At 48.6% G+C, this 22,127-nt stretch overlaps 1 protein-coding gene across 2 annotated transcripts in view; it reads right to left on the minus strand.

Annotated features, from left to right (window-relative positions):
- Window positions 1–1,831: 1,831 nt before the first annotated feature.
- The window catches only part of LOC135054800 (oocyte zinc finger protein XlCOF8.4-like), a 106,894-nt gene continuing 86,598 nt past the window's right edge, over window positions 1,832–22,127 (minus strand). The window contains exon 7 of one of the 2 annotated variants that reach the window (XM_063958142.1): window positions 1,832–3,126. In XM_063958142.1, coding sequence (XP_063814212.1) covers window positions 2,141–3,126 — 986 coding nt within the window. In that variant the 3' untranslated portion in view covers window positions 1,832–2,140. Of the gene's footprint in view, window positions 3,130–22,127 lie in introns of both variants that reach the window. The other variant, XM_063958140.1, reaches the window with a different exon arrangement.

A 22,127-nucleotide genomic window follows, 5' to 3' on the forward strand; every position in this document is an offset into this window, starting at 1 on the left:
AGATAGCGTGGCGCGCATAGCGCACCACCGTGCCCGCATCGTGGCGAGTGCAGCGAGCCCACAAGGGGGTCATTTGCGCTCGCCCAGCTGTCGGTATGCTGGCAGTCGCGATTTCGGCCCCGGTATGCTGGTCGCCGGGACCACGACCGCCGGCAAACCATACCATACCCGGTTTTATAGCCCCCAACCAGGGAGCTCTGTATTCTCCCCCACATCAGTATGCTGAGATGTCAGACTACACTGCCCACATGATATTGAGCTGGATGTACTAGGAGAACCTGGCATTACATACACTGCAAGACTTCGGTTTTACCATAGTGATTAGAAAAACCAGGTATAATATACACACAAAATACAGCCTGATATAATATATGACAAGCCTGCCCTATTGCACATGAGGCGACAGAGTAGAGAGGACTCCAGCGCGTTTCCCCCCCCCCCATACCTGGTACCAGTATATACAGGGACAGGTGTGGAGGAGCTGTGTAAGCTGCTGCAGCTCATGCAGACAAAGGCACCAAAATGCAGCTGAGCCTGCTCTAATGTAGCTCCACCCCCCACCATGGCACCGGAGCTACTGCTGTATATTTATACTGGCCATATCTCTCAGCGTGTAAAACCTCACATGAATGCTTGGTTCACCTTAGCCAGTCTCACGCAGGGGCTAAGCGGGTCTCACCAGGAGGGACCCGTATGCCTCCCCGTGCTTCAGCCACACATTAGACCGTGGGATTTCCCTAGCAAGGCCCCCAGTTGGTACCACCGACTGGCACCTTCAGACGGTAATAGGGGTGTGCGGCATGCTGCGGCAGCCAAGGCGCCATGCCCCACTGAACAAATAGCCCCTCAGGACAGTGGTCCTGCAGCAGGGAAGCGGCTCTGTACCTCAAGAGGCTGGTGACCGCTCCCTCCCCCCCCCCCCCCCCCCCCCGGCGCAGGTATGCTGTTGCCCAAACAGCATACCGAAATAAGTAAAACTTAGAAATTAAATGAAGAAAAATTCTGGAGCTCAAGAGTGTGCATCCTCTCCTGAGGACACTTTTCTAAACTGAGCTGTAGGAGGAGGCATAGAGGGGAGGAGCCAGCACACCCAGTGGAAGAATTTTAAAGTGTTCTTGCTCCTGTGGACCCGTCAATACCCATCATACTAATTCTGTCCCCAATATCCTTTATGGATGCTAGAGAAAATATGCATCATTAACCCTCACAGTAGGTGTGCACAACATGCAACCAACTGGGCAATGTATGGGTAGTGGCACAGAACAATACCATAAGGAAAGACATTTACTTAGTTTGTCTTAACCCCCCCAGGTGATTGAGAATTTTCCACACATACTTGCATTATACATATCACACATCTAAACATTTTTTTATTTGCCTTTTCCCTATTATCCTTAAACAAAGATAATTTTTGCATAGTCACTGACTCTTTAGCATCATACGCATACACGGTCAAGTTGTAGCGGAGAGCATCCCTCTGTGCTCTTCGGGGGATATTCAGTAGAATTTGCAATCCGTGATTTTGCGTGCGGGAGGCCCCCCAACATGCTCAGAAACTAGGGAAGCCTACTGCAAGTGCAGCCTGGCTGCGATGACAGGAGTCCCACCGCCATCTTTTCATTTAATTTGTGATGTCACGCAGTAGCCCTGTAAATGCGGTTTATCCTGCACCGCCTCTGAATAAAGCCCTACATCCAGGAGTTGAACTTCTCTGGTTCTGCAGTCGCCACGCAACTCAGCACTACCTAGAGCGATACTCTCCCAATCCTCTACTAAACACTGATTTTACAAGATCCGATTTCTATTATTTCTCACAATCAGGATGAAAACCTTGTTTTTACTTCAATAGTTTATTTTAAATACGTTTCAAACTAAAAAGTGAAGGGGTGGGGGGAAATGGCAATATAAGATCAATCAAAAAACACCTGGAAACATGTTTAAAAGAGATACAACACAGGTATAAACGTACGGAATGCAGACATAAGGCCATCTCTCAGATATACAAGGGAAAAAGGCAAAAGATGATACAACAAAAGCAGAAAGAACAGAATGCGGCATCTTGCTGCATCAACGCTTGGGAATCCGGAGAAGAGACATCAGATGTGATGATTTGAGGGCACCAACGTAATTTCCATGAAAATCACTTATTACGAGTGTGAAGTGTCTGATGTACGACAAGGTGCGATTTCTTGATAAACCGTTTCCCACACTCCACACAAGGATACGGCCTCTCACCCGTGTGTTTTCTCTGATGTTCAAGCATGTGTTTCTTCTGGGTATAACATTTCCCACACTCTGGACATGGAAACGGCTTCTCGCCCGTATGACTTCGCCCGTGTATAACCAGATTATCTTTCTTCTGAAAACGTTTTCCGCACTCTGCACAGGAAAACGGCCTCTCGCCTGTGTGACTTCGCGTATGTGCGTCAAGGGCAGATTTCGTTGTAAAACATTTCCCGCACTCTGTGCACAGATATGGCTTCTCCCCTGTGTGCATTCGTAGATGCTCTTTACGGTGTGATTTATGTATAAAAGTTTTTCCGCACTCCGAACACGAATAGGGCCTCTCACCCGTGTGGCTTCTCATATGCACAGCGAGAGAGGATTTGTTCATAAAACGTTTGGGGCACACATTGCAGGGGAACGGCAACTCACCTGTGTGAAGTCTCCGATGCTGTATAAGATAACAGTTATCTCTAAAGCATTTCCCACACTCTGGACATGGCATGCTTCTGTTTGCTCTGATGCGTCTCTTACGTGGTACAGCATTTGATGCGTCTCCAACATATTTTCTGCGACCAGACCGTGGGAATGGTGGCTCACCTGTCTCTGCTGGCTGATAGGTTTTAATACCTATGTGTTGGCTAAAACAGTTGCCATCTATAGAGCTGGGAAAAAGATACTCTACACCTAGAGCTCTAATATAGGTTTCAATATCAGAGTCATCAGGAGCATAGTCCGCGAGATAAGCAGGATCAGATGAGGCAACCGCACTGTGAAGTACTGGATGTATAGATGGGGTAACAGGATTTTCATCTGCCGAATCTTGCGCTATGTTCTCACCTTCTATTTCATGGTCTGGAGATACAAAATGTTCCTCTGAAGTAATCTCAGTGTTAAATCCATCTGCTGAAGGGGAAAAAAAATAAAAATACGATTTTAATTACCTACCAGTAAATCCTTTTCTCGTAATCCATAGCGGATGCTGGGGTCCACATTAGTACCATGGGGTATAGACGGGTCCACTAGGAGCCATGGGCACTAAGATTAATAGTGTGGGCTGGCTCCTCCCTCTATGCTCCTACCAGACTCAGTCTAGAAACTGTGCCTGAGGAGACGGACATACTTCGAAAGAAGGAAACACACATGCGAATCCGGCCAACATGCCGGAACAACTCGGCAACAGCTGAAACAGTAAACAACGCAGAACTTACCTAGGAACCAGGTAACACTGAATCATAAAAAGTGCAGAGACTCACACATAAAACAAAAGGAAAGCCAAGCTAACCAACTTGGAACGATTCAGCAACAGCTGAACAACTGAACCAAGTAACAATGCAGGAATACGAAGCACTGGGCGGGCGCTCAGCATCCCCTACGGACTACGAGAAAAGGATTTACCAGTAGGTAATTAAAATCCTGTTTTCCACATCCATCTTACATCCTAGAGGATTGCTGGAGTTTACATTAGTAACATGGGGATGTAACAAAGCTCCCAATACTAGAGGGAGAGTGCGGAGGCTGCTGCAGAACAGATTGGCCTCTGAGGACTTAAAGTTTGGTCAAAGTATCGAACTTGTAAAACTTGGCAAACGTGATCGATCCTGACCAAGTAGCTGCTCGGCAGAGCCGAGACACCCCAGGCAGCCGCCCAGGAAGAACCCACCTTACGAGTAGAGTGGTCCTTAACGGATTTTGGACACGGCAAGCCAGCCGTAGAATAAAGCATGCTAGATAGTAAACAGGATCCAGCGAGAAATTGTCTGCTTAGAAGCAGGACACCCAACCTTGTTGGGATCATAAAGGACAAAGAGCGTCCGATTTCGTGTGACGAGAAGTTCTCTTCAAATAAATTTTCAAAGCCCTCCACATCCAAGAATTGTGAGGTAATTGAGGAGTCAGTAGCCACTGGCACCACAATAGGTTGGTTGATATGAAAAGCTGACACAAACTTTGGAAGAAATTGTTGACGCGTTCTGAGCTCCGCTCCATCTTCATGGAAAATCAAATGGGGGCTCTTGCATGACAAAGCCCCCAATTCTGACACACATCTAGCAGATACCAATGCAAACAGCGTGACTGCCTTCCAAGTAAGAAACTTGACGTCCACCTCCTGCAAAGACTTGAACTAATGCGATTGCAGGAACTGCAGTACCACAATTAGGTCCCAAGGTGCCGTAGGAGGCACAAAGGGCGGTTGGATGTGCAGAAGTCCATTCAAGAAAGTCTGAACCTCAGGGAGGGCAGCCAATTGTTTCTGGAAGAAAATGGACAAGGCCGAAATCTGGAATTTTATGGAGCACAAGCGTTGGCCCACATCCACACCTGCTTGCAGAAAAAGGGAGAAACCATCCCAGTTGAAACTCCACCGTTGGAAACTTCTTGGATTCACACCAAGACACATTTCTTACAAATCCGATGGTAATGTTTAGACGTAACTCCCTTCCTAGCTTGAATCAGGGTAGAAATTACCTTTTTCGGAATGCCCTTCTGAGCCAAAATCTGGCATTCAACCTCCATGCCGTCAAACGTAGCCGCGGTAAGTCTTGATAGGCAAACTGCCCCTGTTGAAGGTCCTCGCGAAGAGGAAGAGGCCTTGGATCCTCCAGTAGCAATTCCAGAAGATCAGCTTACTAAGCCCTCCTTGGCCAGTCCGGAGCAAAGAGGATCGCCTGAACTCTTGTTCTTTTTATTAATTTTAGAACCCTTGGGATGAGTGGAAGTGGAGGGAACACATACACTGACTGAAACAACCACGGAGTTACCAGTGCGTTCACTGCCACTGCCTGAGAGTCTCTCGACCTGGAACAGTACCTACACAAAGCTGCTTTTTGAGGCGAGAGGCCATCATGTCTATCTGAGGCCCCCTCCCCCCAACAGCTTGTCACCTCTGCAAACACCTTCGGGTGGAGGCCCCATTCTTCTGCCTTTCCGCCCAGTAGTCTTGTTACCTCTGCCACTGCAGCTCTGATCTTCGTTCCGCCCTGCCTGTTCATGTAGGAAACCGCTGTGATGTTATCCGACTGAACCGGATTGGCTTGATCTTAAAGAAGATGTGCCGCTTGTAGAAAGCCGTTGTAAATTGGCCTTAGTTCCAGAATGTTTATTGGAAGAATGGATTCCAGACTTGACCACTTTCCTTGGAACTTTTCCCATTGGATGACCGCTCCTCAACCTCTGAGACTTGCATCCGTGGTTAGAGGGATCCAATTCTGAATCCCGAACCTGTGGCCTTCGAGTAGGTGAGAAGTTTGCAGCCACCAGAGGAGTGAAATTCTGGCTTTCGGTGACAGGCATATACACTGGTGCATGTGAAGATGTGATCCCGACCATTTGTCTAGGACAGAGGTTCTCAAACTCGGTCCTCGGGGGCACACACAGTGCATGTTTTGGAGGTCTCCTCACAGAATCACAAGTGAAATAATTAGCTCCACCTGTGGACCTTTTAAAATGCGTCAGTGAGTAATTAATACACCTGTGCACCTGCTGGGTTACCTGCAAAACATGCACTGTGTGTGCCCCCGAGGACCGAGTTTGCGAACCTCTGGTCTAGGAGATCCAGATGGAATGATCACGCATGGAACCTTCCGTACTGAAGAGCCTCGTAGGAGGCTACCATCTTCCCCAGAAGGTGAATGCACTTATGAACCAACACCTGGGCTGGCTTCAAGACATCCCAGACCATTGATTGGATCACCAAAGCTTTCTCCATGGTAGAAACCTTCTCTGCACTTCCGTGTCGAGTATCATCCCCAGGAAAGTTAGTCTCCTTGTCGGCTCCAAATGTGACTTTGGACAGTTCAGGATCCACCCATGATCCTGGATTAGACTAGTGGAGAGAACAATACTCTGCAACAACCTCTCCCTGGACGGTGATTTTATCAGCAGATCGTCCAGATATGGAATTATGTTCACAACCTGCTTGCGGAGGAGTAACATCTCTGCCATGACCTTGGTGAACACCCTCGGTGCTGTGGAGAGCCCAAAAGGCAGTGCCTGGAACAGATAGTGACAATCCAGCAGCGCAAATCTGAGATAAACCTGGTGAGGCGGCCAGATCGGAATGTAAAAGGTATGCATCCTTGATATCCAAGGATACCAGGAATTCCCCCTCCGCCAGACCTGAGATTACCGCTCTCAGGGACTCCATCTTGAATTTGAATTCCCTTAAGAAGGGGTTCAAGGACTTTAGGTTTAATATCGGCCTTACCGAACCATCTCTTCTTTCTTCTGGCTCAGTTAGGGGGTGGCAGCCGTGCTGCGGAAGTGAGAGGTCGCATCGTGGGCTTGCGATCAGCACCCTCAGGAGCACAGTGTCCTGTCAGCAGAGATAGAGAACCATTAACTTCAAGAGTTGGTTCCTACTACCCCTCTAAGTCCCACGAAGCAGGGAGGCTGTTGCCAGCAGCCTTCCTGTACCTAACACTCTTAGAAAAACAATAAAACCAGAGAAACTCCTAGAAGCTCCCCTAGCTGCAACCGGCTCCTCCGGGCACATTTTCTAAACTGAGTCTGGTAGGAGGGGCATAGAGGGAGGAGCCAACCCACACTATTAATCTCTTGAAGTGCCCATGACTCCTAGTGGACCAGTCTATACCCCATGGTACTAATGTGGACCCCAGCATCCTCTAGGACGCAAGAGAAAAATAAAATGATATCCTACATAATAAAAGACTAAACGCTGCTCCTCACTTCTATGGGGAGGAAATAAAGTGTTTTGCATGCCAGTGGCCACTAGATGGCGACCGACTGGGCAATTTAAGTTGCGCTGTTCAGGCGCAGACAGCTGCTGGCATTAGTATAAGGTTGTTCAGTCATTTGACAGGCTGTTAACTAGTTTAGAAATGAAAATGTAAGAGTTCCCATATAAAAAAATAAAATAAAAGAACAAACCACCATCCAAGAAAATTAATTTTAGAGGTTACAAGGTGCAGTCTGTAGCTCACTAACTTCCATTTTAAGCTGTGCTCATGTCATTTTATGGTCACGTTTCTCTTGCTCCCTTAGTTTTATCCAATTTAATCCAACCTGTGACAAATAATTACCTGGGTGTGCAACAGCTGCTGTGTTTAGGCAGAGCTCGTTTTTAAAAGCCTGAGTGCAGACGGGTATGGGACTCATGGGTCAAGTGTCTAGGTGGACAGACATTAGGTTGACACCTATTAAACGTCAGTGACTAGGTCGACACCAGAAATAGGTTGACACGGCTATTATTTCGACATGCAGGGTTTTTTGTGTCATCTTCTTAGTAAAGTGACCGGGAACCCCGATCAGTGCGCCGTGTTCCCTCGCCATGCTTTGGGCAAGGTTACCATTCCCACGTGGATTGGAAAGAAAGAAAGAACGAAAGAACCTCATGTAGACCTATTCCTGGTGTCGACCAATATGCATTGACCTAATCGGTGTTGACTTAGAGTCCGGATACCAGTGCAGACATGCCTCAAACCAGGAAGAATATAATGGACGTATAGAACAAAGCACAGCGATTACACATCTCTAGACAGGGCTAAAACATTCCATAGCACTGAGCGGGCTTACGAAAAAAGCAAGAATGCTCCGCGCCTTCTGTTGCATACATCTACTATATGCCAGCCCAAAGACGATTATGCATCAGAATCCTTTGCGATTGGAAGTGGGCAATGAATACAAGTGCTTGCTGTTACCTGCCTTAGTCTCCACTAGAATAGACATCAAAATTTTAATATTTTGGTTTAACATTTGAAAACTCGATTTCTGCAAAACTAGGACTCGTACCTGGCTGAAGCTCGTGCAGTCTGCAACTTATATTTACTCTAACTCAAATTGAGCAACATCTTCCCTCACTGACATGGGAGGTAAACACGTAAAAAAAAAAAAAAAAAAAAAAGTATACTGGAATCTGTGTCACTACAGAACTGAAATGTGCGGTGCTTCCACATTTTAAGTTATACTAGTATGTCTCCCAATTGGCTTTTTTAAAAGCACTGGGTAATAGACATGGTGCAAGGCATCACAATGAGACATTCTCCCCATATTGGTAAGCAAATGACCTTGATAGTTCACCCCTCTCTTTGTCCAGGTTAATATTTGGAACTCTGAACATAAGATGGTGGGAGCGGGTGAACCACACACACCTATTTGTGCACATTGTTGGAAAGAAATTTCTTATTGGTTGCTGGGCAAGTCCTATGGATAAAATATGAAAGGTGGAAACTTTAGAACACATTCGGGAAGATTGGCACCGTACAAAGTGATTGGTTGCTATGGGCAAATTATCCTATCCTTAAGGTTGGGTACACACTAGGCAATACATCATCCTATCCCACGGATTCAGCGGCACAACATCCAGTGTGCAAGTCCAATCGCGCTCCCGTGGGTCATCAGCGGCGGTAGCCCATCTGTTCAGCATATCAGATGGGAAGGCCCGCCTGACCACGGCATACAGCTGAAATGTGGCCATGAGTGATAGTGGTCAGTGTGTACCAGCGGCCAATGTAGCTTTACAAGTCGTTCCAGTACGTACATGGCCTATGAGGCTTAAACCATCTACCCCCTATCTGTTTGCCAAGATTTAGCAAATGATTTGTTTTCACACGTAATGGTTAAACATTCCAGGGATTGGCGATTTAAGACGCATAAGGCCGAGAAGGGAGGCCGCCCATGGTCTCCTCCGTGTTAATGATTATGGTAGGACTCTGCTGAACTGCCTCAATTCTACTCTGTACCTGCAGGGTCCATCCATATAAAATGGTCCCGAATTAACTGGTTGCTTGACTATTCTTACATTATTTTACAAAAAAGAACGCCATCATCATATGAAGGTAAATATAAATAAAGTAATGGTGGTTTCAGACGACTAACTTATAGGGGTCATCACACATGCCCCCCCTCCCCCCAAAAAAGACCCCCACACACCAAATCCTTCCTCCCCCCACATTTCAAATGGTCAAGCAACCAGGGCTGGACTACTCCACATGGACTGACCCTACAGCAGTGTTTCCCAACCTCGGTCCTCAAGGCACACTAACAGATCTAGTTTTAGTGATATCCAGGCTTGAACACAGGTGACTTAATTAGTACCTCAGTTATTTTGATTTTACCATCTGTGCTGCAGCCTGGATATCACAAAAACCTGCACTGTTGGTGTGCCTTGAGGACCGTGGTTGGGAATGCCTGCCCTACAGTAAAACTATGAGTGGTCAGGATTCCCCGTCGAAAGTATGGGGCGGTCTCAGGCACCTTTCTGCATTCCTTGTGGCGGTGCCCTAAAATTCCTAGTGTCCGGGATGATGTTCTTGACTGTATAAGTAAAATGTAATCTGGCACAAATGTCAGACCCAGCTGCATGTTTATTCGTGAGTAACCTGGACAACATGAACGCATCAATACATTATTAATCGTGGACTCTCAGTCTTTGAGTCTCCGCGCATGAGACAAAACACATCAGGCGTACGGATAACTGTTGACACGGATTTCCAAGCGCCCGTGCATTGTGCAAGCTACTGAGCTGCCAATCCAAGGCATGGAGAGATTGCAGACGCGTTTCACCTAACATCTTTGTCTGCTTCTTTGCCCCAAGAAACAAGCGGCTGTGTGTAGTCTGGGCATATTTTTTTCTCCCAAACTTTGCATTTGTTAAAAGAATCTACTAAACTGTACATAATTGTTAAGGAAACTTTTGTTCCCAAATGGAATTATATTCCTGCCAAGGAGTAGTTGCCAACCTCATATCCCCATAACTGTTGACGACGCGACAATCTACCTTATCCCACGAGCTCGCTGCCTAGGTGTCATCCTTCTCCGAACTGTCCTTAGTTCCCCACATTCAATCTGTCTCTAAATCATATTACATGCATCTAAAACATCCAAAATACGACCATACCTTACACAAGACACAGCAAAAACTCTAATCCATGCTCTCATCTCCCGCACTGATTGCAATAGTCTTACAGTCTTCCTAAGAAAAGACTTGCACCACTACAATCCATTCTGAATGCAGCTGCGAGGATAATCTTCCTTACACTGGGCATTCAGACCGAGACATATGTGTAATTATTTATGGGGTGGGTGTGGTGGCCCCTATGTTGGTATGGCTGGGCGGCTCCAGGTCGGCACACCCTAACACTTTATCAACACTTATGATTTTCCCTATCACTTTGTATATATTTTTGTATTATTTCGCATACGTCCTAGAGGATGCTGGGGACTCCAAAAAGACCATGGGGTATAGACGGGATTCGCAGGAGCTTGGGCACACTAAAAAGACTGACTGGTTGTGAACTGGCTCCTTCCTCTGTGCCCCTCCTCCACACTTGAGTCAGACTTTGTGCCCAGGAGTGACTGGACACACACTAAGGGAGCTCTACTGAGTTTCTCTAGAAAAGACTTTTGTTAGGTTTTTTATTTTCAGGAAGACCTGCTGGCTACAGGCTCCCTGCAGCGTGGGACTGAGGGGGGAGAAGTCAGACCTACTTCTTAGTTAAGGGCTCTGCTTCTTAGGCTACTGGACACAATTGGTGCTTTTTTATCATTAAGGGCAGCGCTATCATCATAGATTATTGTGCTGTGATCTATGGGCGCTGGGGTGTGGGCTGGCATACTCCCTCTCACCGGACTTCCCTGTGGGTCTGTCCTCTAGTTTTGGGCAGAGTGTGTGTGGGTGTGTCGGTACTACGTGTCAGCATGTCTGAGGCTGAGTGTTCCTCCCAGGAGGAAGGTACTGGGGGCGCAGAAAAGCAGTTGGATATGACCGTCGGTACAGCCAACACCTGATTTGGTTACTATGTTAAGTACACTTAATGCAAATCTGGCCTTATTGTCTAAAAAGCTGGATAAATCTGAGTCTCAGACACAAGTATGGAGGAAATCCATGGAGGATGCTTTAGCTCAGGTGCAGACCCCCTCAGGGTCTCAAAAACATTTGTTTACCCAGATGGTATATACGGATACCGACTCGGACTGATTCCGATGTCGATTTTAATGAGGCTACTTTACACCCAAGGGTAGTTAAGAGTATTCAGTACATGATTGTGGCTATTGAGGTTTCACGTATCTCTGATGAACCTGCTGTGCAGGAAAACACGGATTTTCTTATTTAAAGGGAAAAAACCGGAGGTGAAGTTTCCCCCCTCATGAGATTAATACTCTTTGTGAAAAGGCTTGGGAGTCACCGGACAAAAGATGGCAGATTCCCAAGAGCATATTCATGGCGTATCCTTTCCCCTCTGATGACAGGGAAAAAATAAGAATTTACTTACCGATAATTCTATTTCTCGTAGTCCGTAGTGGATGCTGGGGACTCCGTAAGGACCATGGGGAATAGCGGCTCCGCAGGAGACTGGGCACAAAAGTAAAGCTTTAGGACTACCTGGTGTGCACTGGCTCCTCCCCCTATGACCCTCCTCCAAGCCTCAGTTAGGATACTGTGCCCGGACGAGCGTACACAATAAGGAAGGATTTTGAATCCCGGGTAAGACTCATACCAGCCACACCAATCACACCGTATAACTTGTGATCTAAACCCAGTTAACAGTATGATAACAGAGGAGCCTCTAGAAAAGATGGCTCACTACAGCAATTACCCGATTTTTGGTAACAATAACTATGTACAAGTATTGCAGACAATCCGCACTTGGGATGGGCGCCCAGCATCCACTACGGACTACGAGAAATAGAATTACCGGTGAGTAAATTCTTATTTTCTCTGACGTCCTAGTGGATGCTGGGGACTCCGTAAGGACCATGGGGATTATACCAAAGCTCCCAAACGGGCGGGAGAGTGCGGATGACTCTGCAGCACCAAATGAGAGAACTCCAGGTCCTCCTCAGCCAGGGTATCAAATTTGTAGAATTTTACAAACGTATTTGCTCCTGACCAAGTAGCTGCTCGGCAAAGTTGTAAAGCCGAGACCCCTCGGGCAGCCGCCCAAGATAAGCCCACCTTCCTTGTGGAGTGGGCATTTACAGATTTTTGGCTGTGGCAGGCCTGCCACAGAATGTGCAAGCTGAATTGTACTACAAATCCAACGAGCAATAGTCTGCTTAGAAGCAGGAGCACCCAACTTGTTGGGTGCATACAGGATAAACAGCGAGTCAGATTTTCTGACTCCAGCCGTCCTGGAAACATATATTTTCAGGGCCCTGACAACGTCTAGCAACTTGGAGTCCTCCAAGTCCCTAGTAGCCGCAGGCACCACAATAGGTTGGTTCAGGTGAAACGCTGAAACCACCTTAGGGAGAAACTGAGGACGAGTCCTCAATTCCGCCCTGTCCGAATGGAAAATCAGATAAGCGCTTTTACAGGATAAAGCCGCCAATTCTGACACGCGCCTGGCCCAGGCCAGGGCCAACAGCATGACCACTTTCCATGTGAGATATTTTAACTCCACAGATTTAAGTGGTTCAAACCAATGTGACTTTTGGAACCCAAAAACTACATTGAGATCCCAAGGTGCCACTGGAGGCACAAAAGGAGGCTGTACATGCAGTACCCCTTTTACAAACGTCTGAACTTCAGGGACTGAAGCTAGTTCTTTTTGGAAGAAAATTGACAGGGCCGAAATTTGAACCTTAATGGACCCCAATTTCAGGCCCATAGACACTCCTGTTTGCAGGAAATGTAGGAATCGACCCAGTTGAATTTCCTCCGTCGGGCCTTACTGGCCTCGCACCACGCAACATATTTTCGCCAAATGCGGTGATAATGTTTTGCGGTTACATCCTTCCTGGCTTTGATCATGATAGGGATGACTTCATCCGGAATGCCTTTTTCCTTCAGGATCCGGCGTTCAACCGCCATGCCGTCAAACGCAGCCGCGGTAAGTCTTGGAACAGACAGGGTCCTTGCTGGAGCAGGTCCCTTCTTAGAGGTAGAGGCCACGGATCCTCCGTGAGCATCTCTTGAAGTTCCGGTTACCAAGTCCTTCTTGGCCAATCCGGAGCCACGAATATAGTGCTTACCCCTCTCCATCTTATAATTCTCAGTACCTTGGGTATGAGAGGCAGAGGAGGGAACACATACACTGACTGGTACACCCACGGTGTTACCAGAGCGTCTACAGCTATTGCCTGAGGGTCCCTTGACCTGGCGCAATACCTGTCGAGTTTTTCACAACGGTTTATAATCATGTGGAAGACTTCTGGGTGAAGTCCCCACTCTCCCGGGTGGAGGTCGTGTCTGCTGAGGAAGTCTGCTTCCCAGTTGTCCACTCCCGGAATGAATACTGCTGACAGTGCTATCACATGATTTTCCGCCCAGCGAAGAATCCTTGCAGCTTCTGCCTTTGCCCTCCTGCTTCTTGTGCCACCCTGTCTGTTTACGTGGGTGACTGCCGTGATGTTGTCCGACTGGATCAACACCGGCTGACCTTGAAGCAGAGGTCTTGCTAAGCTTAGAGCATTGTAAATGGCCCTTAGCTTCAGGATATTTATGTGAAGTGATGTCTCCAGGCTTGACCATAAGCCCTGGAAATTACTTCCCTGTGCGACTGCTCCCCAGCCTCGCAGGCTGGCATCCGTGGTCACCAAGACCCAGTCCTGAATGCCGAATCTGCGGCCCTCTAGAAGATGAGCACTCTGCAACCACCACAGGAGGGACACCCTTGTCCTTGGTGACAGGGTTATCCGCTGATGCATCTGAAGATGCGACCCGGACCATTTGTCCAGCAGGTCCCACTGGAAAGTTCTTGCGTGGAATCTGCCGAATGGGATTGCTTCGTAGGAAGCCACCATTTTTCCAAGAACCCTTGTGCATTGATGCACTGAGACTTGGCTCGGTTTTAGGAGGTTCCTGACTAGCTCGGATAACTCCCTGGCTTTCTCCTCCGGGAGAAACACCTTTTTCTGGACTGTGTCCAGGATCATCCCTAGGAACAGAAGACGAGTCGTCGGAACCAGCTGCGATTTTGGAATTTTGAGAATCCAACCGTGCTGCCGCAACACTACCTGAGATAGTGCTACACCGACCTCCAACTGTTCTCTGGATCTTACCCTCATCAGGAGATCGTCCAAGTAAGGGATAACTAAAACTCCCTTCCTTCGAAGGAGTATCTCCAGGTTCGCAATCACTGCTCTGAGTGACTCCATCTTGAATTTGAACTTCTGTATGTAAGTGTTCAAAGATTTTAGATTTACAATCAGTCTCACCGAGCCGTCCGGCTTCGGTTCCACAACAGTGTGGAATAATACCCCTTTCCCTGTTGCAGGAGGGGTACCTTGATTATCACCTGCTGGGAATACAGCTTGTGAATGGCTTCCAAAACTGCCTCCCTGTCGGAGGGAGACGTCGGTAAAGCCGACTTTAGGAAACGGCGAAGGGGGAGACGTCTCGAATTCCAATTTGTACCCCTGAGATACCACCTGAAGGATCCAGGGGTCTACTTGCGAGTGAGCCCACTGCGCGCTGAAATTCTTGAGACGGGCCCCCACTGTGCCTGAGTCCGCTTGTAAAGCCCCAGCGTCATGCTGAGGGCTTGGCAGAGGCGGGAGAGGGCTTCTGTTCCTGGGAACTGGCTGATTTCTGCAGCCTTTTTCCTCTCCCTCTGTCACGGGGCAGAAATGAGGAACCTTTTGCCCGCTTGTCCTTATGGGAACGAAAGGACTGCGCCTGATAATACGGCGTCTTCTTATGTTGAGGGGCGACCTGGGGTAAAAACGTGGATTTCCCAGCTGTTGCCGTGGCCACCAGGTCTGAAAGACCGACCCCAAATAACTCCTCCCCTTTATAAGGCAATACTTCCATATGCCGTTTGGAATCCGCATCACCTGACCACTGTCGTGTCCATAACCCTCTTCTGGCAGAAATGGACAACGCACTTACTCTTGATGCCAGTCGGCAAATATTCCGCTGTGCATCACGCATATATAGAAATGCATCTTTTAAATGCTCTATAGGCAATAATATACTGTCCCTATCTAGGGTATCAATATTTTCAGTCAGGGAATCCGACCACGCCAACCCAGCACATCCAGGCTGAGGCGATTGCTGGTCGCAGTATAACACCAGTATGTGTGTAAATACATTTTAGGATACCCTCCTGCTTTCTATCAGCAGGATCCTTAAGGGCGGCCATCTCAGGAGAGGGTAGAGCCCTTGTTTTGACAAGCGTGTGAGCGCTTTATCCACCCTAGGGGGTGTTTCCCAACGCACCCTAACCTCTGGCGGGAAAGGATATAATGCCAATAACTTTAGAAATTATCAGTTTTTATCGGGGGAAACCCACGCTTCATCACACACCTCATTTAATTTCTCAGATTCAGGAAAACTACAGGTAGTTTTTCCTTACCGAACATAATACCCCTTTTGGTGGTACTCGTATTATCAGAAATGTGTAAAACATTTTTCATTGCCTCAATCATGTAACGTGTGGCCCTACTGGAAGTCACATTTGTCTCTTCACCGTCGACACTGGAGTCAGTATCCGTGTCGGCGTCTGTATCTGCCATCTGAGGTAACGGGCGCTTTAGAGCCCCTGACGGCCTATGAGACGTCTGGACAGGCACAAGCTGAGTAGCCGGCTGTCTCATGTCAACCACTGTCTTTTGTAAAGAGCTGACACTGTTAATTCCTTCCAACAGTTCACCCACTCAGGTGTCGACCCCCTAGGGGGTGACATCCCTATTACAGGCAATTTGCTCCGCCTCCACATCATTTTCCTCCTCATACATGTCGACACAAACGTACCGACACACAGCACACACACAGGGAATGCTCTGATAGAGGACAGGACCCCACTAGCCCTTTGGGGAGACAGAGGGAGAGTTTGCCAGCACACACCAGAGCGCTATATATATATATATACAGGGATAACCTTATAGAAGTGTTTTTCCCCTTATAGCTGCTGTATTGTTAATACTGCGCCTAATTAGTGCCCCCCTCTCTTTTTTAACCCTTTCTGTAGTGTAGTGACTGCAGGGGAGAGCCAGGGGAGCTTCCCTCCAACGGAGCTGTGAGGGAAAATGGCGCCAGTGTGCTGAGGAGATAGGCTCCGCCCCTTTTTCGCGGACTTTTCTCCTGCTTTTTTTATGGATTCTGGCAGGGGTTAAAATTCATCCATATAGCCCTGGGGGCTATATATGATGTATTTTCGCCAGCCAAGGTGTTTTTATTGCTGCTCAGGGCGCCCCCCCCTAGCACCCTGCACCCTCAGTGACCGAAGTGTGCTGAGGAGCAATGGCGCACAGCTGCAGTGCTGTGTGCTACCTTGGTGAAGACAGGATGTCTTCTGCCGCCGATTTTCCGGACCTCTTCTTGCTTCTGGCTCTGTAAGGGGGCCGGCGGCGCGGCTCTGGGACCGGACTCCATGGCTGGGCCTGTGTTCGATCCCTCTGGAGCTAATGGTGTCCAGTAGCCTAAGAAGCCCAATCCACTCTGCACGCAGGCGAGTTCGCTTTTTCTCCCCTTAGTCCCTCGATGCAGTGAGCCTGTTGCCAGCAGGTCTCACTGAAAATAAAAAACCTAAAACTAAACTTTTCACTAAGCAGCTCAGGAGAGCCACCTAGTGTGCACCCTTCTCGTTCGGGCACAAAAATCTAACTAAGGCTTGGAGGAGGGTCATAGGGGGAGGAGCCAGTGCACACCAGGTAGTCCTAAAGCTTTACTTTTGTGCCCAGTCTCCTGCGGAGCCGCTATTCCCCATGGTCCTTACGGAGTCCCCAGCATCCACTAGGACGTCAGAGAAATGGGAGTCGTCTCCAAATGTCGACAAGGCTTTATCCCGATTGTCCAAGTACGTGGCGCTTCCGTCCCCTGACACGGCTGCTCTTAAGGATCCAGCGGATCGCAAGCTGGAGAGAACATTGAAGTCCATTTTCATTAATACTGGTGCATTGCTCAGGCCTGCGGTAGTGTCGGTATGGGCGAGTAGTGCTATTGCAAAGTGGGCTGAAAATTTGGATTCTGATATGGATACCCTTGCTAGGGATAACATTAATTTGACTCTTGGTTATATCAAGGACGCGGCCGATTACCTGAAAGATGCGGCGAGGGATATGGGCCTCTTAGGATCAAGAGCCAATGCCATGGCGGTCTCGGCTAGGAGGGCGCTGTGGACTCATCAATGGAATGCTGATGCAGACTCCAAGAAGAATATGGAAGCTCTCCCTTTTAAAGGTAGTGTCTTGTTTGGTGACAGCCTTGCTGACCTGGTGTCTACCGCTACTGCGGGTAAGTCATCTTTTGTTCCTTATGTCCCCACACAACAGAAAAAGGCAACCCACCATCAAATGCAGTCCTTTCGGCCTAATAGATACAAAAAAAGTTAAGGGCTCGTCTTTCCTCGCTTCAAAAAGGTAGAGGAAGGGGAAAGAAATCGCCCGCCGTGTCGGACTCCCAGGACCGGAAGTCCTCCCCCACCTCTACCAAATCCACTGCATGACGCTGGGGCTCCCCTGTGGGAGTCCGTACCGGTGGGGGGCCGTCTCAGTTTCTTCAGTCAGGTCTGGTTTCAAGCGGCCCTGGATACTTGGGTCTTAGACAGTGTCCCAGGGGTACTGGAGTTTCAGGAGATGCCCCCCCACCGCTTTTTCAAGTCGGCCTTGCCAGCTTCTCTTCCGGAAAGAGAAGTGGTAACGGCTGCAATACAAAAGCTGTGTCAACAGAGGGTTGTTGTGCTAGGACCCCCATCCCAACGGGGAGAAGGCTTCTATTTGAGCCTCTTTGTCGTACTGAAGCCGGACGGCTCGGTCAGACCGATTCTGAACATGAAATCCCTCTATCCACACTTAAATTTTCAAGTTCAAGATGGGGTGTCTTCGAGCGGTGATCTCCAGCCTCGAAGGGGGGGGATTTTATGGAGTCAGTCGACATAAAGGATGCTTACTTACACATCCCGATATACCCTCCTCATCATGCCTTCCTGAGGTTCGCGGTGCAGGATTATCTTCACCAATTTCAGGCATTGCCGTTTGGTGAAAACCCTCGGGGCCGTGGAAAGCCCAAGGTAAATGGCGGAAAGGGTGGTCCTCCTTCACAAGCAAGGGGTCACAATTATCCCGTACTTGGACGATCTCCTGATAAAGGTGAGGTCAAAGGAACAGTGGATCTCTCCCTGACGGTTTTGTGTCATCACGGTTGGATTCTAAATTTGCCAAAGTCGCAGTTGATCCCGGCCCCTCGGCTGCCCTTCCTGGGCATGATCCTAGACACGGAGATACAGAGTGTGTTTATGCCGGAGGACAAATCTCTGGAAATCCAGACCATGGTCAGGGAGCTTCTGAGGCCGACAAGTGTGTCAATTCATCAATGCACTCGGGTACTAGGGAAGATGGTTGCGGCTTACGAAGCCATTCCATTTGGCAGGTTTCATGCCCGGGTGTTTCAGTGGGATCTGCTGAAAAAATGGTCCGGGTCTCACCTGCACCGGAAAATAAGTCTATCTTCCAGGGCCAGGATCTCTCTCCTGTGGTGGCTGCAAGGCTCTCACCTTCTAGAGGGACACAGATTCTGAATCCAGGACTGGGTCCTGTTGACGACAGATGCAAGTCTCCGAGGCTGGGGAGCAGTCACGCAAGGAAGAAATTTCCAGGGAAAATGGTCAAGCCAGGAATCTTGTCTCCACATAAATGTTCTCGAGTTGAGCCATTTACAACGGCCTGCTACAAGCAAAGAGCCTTCTTCAGGGTCTCCCTGTCCTGATCCAGTCGAACATAACAGCGGTGGCGTACGTAAACCGCCAAGGCGGAACAAGGAGCAGGGTGGCTATGGCGGAGGCCACAAGAATCCTTCGCTGGGCGGAACAGCACGTGAGCGCTCTGTCAGCAGTCTTCCTCCCGGGCGTGGACAACTGGGAAGCAGACTTCCTCAGCAGACACGATCTCCATCCGGGAGAGTGGGCTCTTAATCAAGAGGTATTTGCAGAAGTGACAAGGCGTTGGGGAATTCCTCCGACAGACATGATGGCATCTCACCTCAACAAGAAGCTTCCGAGGTATTGTTCCAGGTCAAGGGACCCTCAGGCCTGTGCAGTGGACGCCTGGGTGACTCAGTGGGTGTTTCAGTCGGTGTATGTGTTCCGCTACCTCTCATTCCAAAGGTGCTGAGGATCGTACGACGAACAGGAGTTCAGGCGATACTAGTCGTTCCAGATTGGCCACGGAGGGCCTGGTATCCGGATCTTCAGGAATTACTAGTGGAAGATCCCTGGCCACTTCCTCTAAGAGAGGACCTGTTACTGGAGGGGCCCTGCATGCTTCCGGACTTACCGCGGCTGCGTTTGACGGCGTGGAAGTTCAGCGCCAAATTTTAGCCCTGAAAGGTATTCCCGGGGAGGTCATCCCCACTCTCCTTAAAGCTAGGAAGGAGGTTACGGCGAAACATTATCACCGTATTTGGAGAAATCAGGATTTTGGTACTTACCGATAAATCCCTTTCTCCGATTCCACAGGGGCCACTGGAGTGTAGTTACAATGGGGAGATAGTAGGTGGTATTGGTAGCTGGCACTTTAAAAATTCTCACACTGTGGCTAGCTCCTCCCCTACTATCTCCCCTCCAAGCCAGTCTACGTTAAACTGTGCCCGAGGAGAGCTGTAATAAACAAACCGTAAGGTAGAGGTGGTTAGCGACGCCCTGTAAACCAGGCGAACACAAACTAAACCTGGAACAGAACCTGACAAAAACCAGGCTAGCCTGAACCCAACAAGCAGTCATATGGTGATCTGCAATCGTTAATCAAACAAAAATCAGGAGAAACAGCGCTGGGCGGGCGTCCAGTGGCCCCTGTGGAATCGGAGAAAGGGATTTATCGGTAAGTACCAAAATCCTGATTTCTCCTTCATCCACTAGGGGCCACTGGAGTGTAGTTACAGTGGGGACGTCCCAGAGCTCCCAAAAAAACGGGTGGGAAAGCGCTGAGAGTCCTGTAAAAACTGCTCGGCCAAACAGTGATGCAGAGGCCGTAAAAAAGTGTCAAACTTGTAGAATTTGACAAAACGAATGTCGGTTTGACCAAGTAGCCGCCCGACAAAATATTCATGGAGACCCCGCGGGCGGCTGCCCACGAAGGTCTTACAATGCGCGTAAAGCGCGCTGAAATGGAAAACGGAGGCTCCCTAGTAACCGCCAAGAAGACTGTCTGATGATCAGATGTATCCAACTGTCCAGCATATGCTGGGACCCCGGCTATTTAGTACGGGAGCATCGTCCAGAGCAAAGAAGAAAAAACACTTCATCGAATAGCCTGAGACCTCTGTAGAGAGAGTTGACGAGCCCTGACAACATTCAGAGAGGATTGAAAACCACTAGTGTCAGATTTATATGAAAAATGGACATCCCCTCTGGAAGAAACGACCGCTGAGGCCGAAGCACAGCCCGGGGAGTTGCCAATAGAGTACTCCCTGAACAAGAGGCCGAACTTACGGCCGCTAGGCTAATCTCATTTGGAAGAAAAGTGAAAAAGGCAGAGACCTAAAATACCGGTCAGTGTGGTTTGAAGCGCAGCGGAGCAAAAAACCTCCCAGAGAAACCAAAGATGAATGGTAACTGGAAGAAGGGGGAAAAACCCCTTTTATCTTCATTATGTCCCATAAAGTTTTCCCAAAGTGGCAAAAGCGAGAAGAGGTAATAGACTTCTGAAATCGGAGCCCAGTAGGCCTAACCGAACTAGGGAACTCCCCCCTTCTGAGGTCTCGTGAACAGTCACACGGGTAACCGAAACCAGTGTAAAATTGAACAAGGAGAAAAAAGGAGCCTGTTGAAGTAGACAGTCCAGTCGAGGTAGGAGCCAAGGCTCCTCTACTGACAACAGGCGTATCTGTATCTTCAAGTCATGCGTGGCCCAACCAGCGCCACTGAGAGGACTAGCACGCATAATCCCCTCCTGTGTTACTGAACATGAAGTAGAAATAGAAAAGGAGGCAGGATAGAATAACCAGAAAACTCCCCGGAGCCCTGAGGGCCTCCACGGCTACTGCCGTCCGAGAGTAATAATAAGAATTTACTTACCGATAATTCTATTTCTCATAGTCCGTAGTGGATGCTGGGGACTCCGTCAGGACCATGGGGAATAGCGGGCTCCGCAGGAGACAGGGCACATCTAAAAAAGCTTTTAGGTCACATGGTGCGTACTGGCTCCTCCCCCTATGACCCTCCTCCAAGCCTCAGTTAGGTACTGTGCCCGGACGAGCGTACACAATAAGGAAGGATCTTGAATCCCGGGTAAGACTCATACCAGCCACACCAATCACACCATACAACTTGTGATCTGAACCCAGTTAACAGTATAACAAAACGAATTAGCCTCTAAAAAGATGGCTCACAACAATAATAACCCGATTTTTGTAACAATAACTATGTACAAGTATTGCAGACAATCCGCACTTGGGATGGGCGCCCAGCATCCACTACGGACTATGAGAAATAGAATTATCGGTAAGTAAATTCTTATTTTCTCTAACGTCCTAGTGGATGCTGGGGACTCCGTCAGGACCATGGGGATTATACCAAAGCTCCCAAACGGGCGGGAGAGTGCGGATGACTCTGCAGCACCGAATGAGAAAACTCCAGGTCCTCTGTAGCCAGAGTATCAAATTTGTAAAATTTTACAAACGTGTTCTCCCCTGACCACGTAGCTGCTCGGCAAAGTTGTAATGCCGAGACTCCTCGGGCAGCCGCCCAAGATGAGCCCACCTTCCTTGTGGAGTGGGCCTTTACAGATTTAGGCTGTGGCACGCCTGCCACAGAATGTGCAAGTTGGATTGTGCTACAGATCCAACGTGCAATCGTCTGTTTAGACGCAGGAGCACCCATCTTGTTGGGTGCATACAATGTAAACAACGAGTCAGTTTTTCTGACTCCAGCTGTCGTTGAAATATATATTTTTAATGCTCTGACAACGTCCAGTAACTTGGAGTCCTCCAAGTCGCTAGTAGCCGCAGGCACCACAATAGGCTGGTTTAAGTGAAATGCCGAAACCACCTTAGGGAGAAATTGAGG

Source organism: Pseudophryne corroboree, chromosome 3 (genome assembly GCF_028390025.1).
Source record: "Pseudophryne corroboree isolate aPseCor3 chromosome 3, aPseCor3.hap2, whole genome shotgun sequence".
Lineage (NCBI taxonomy): Eukaryota > Metazoa > Chordata > Amphibia > Anura > Myobatrachidae > Pseudophryne > Pseudophryne corroboree.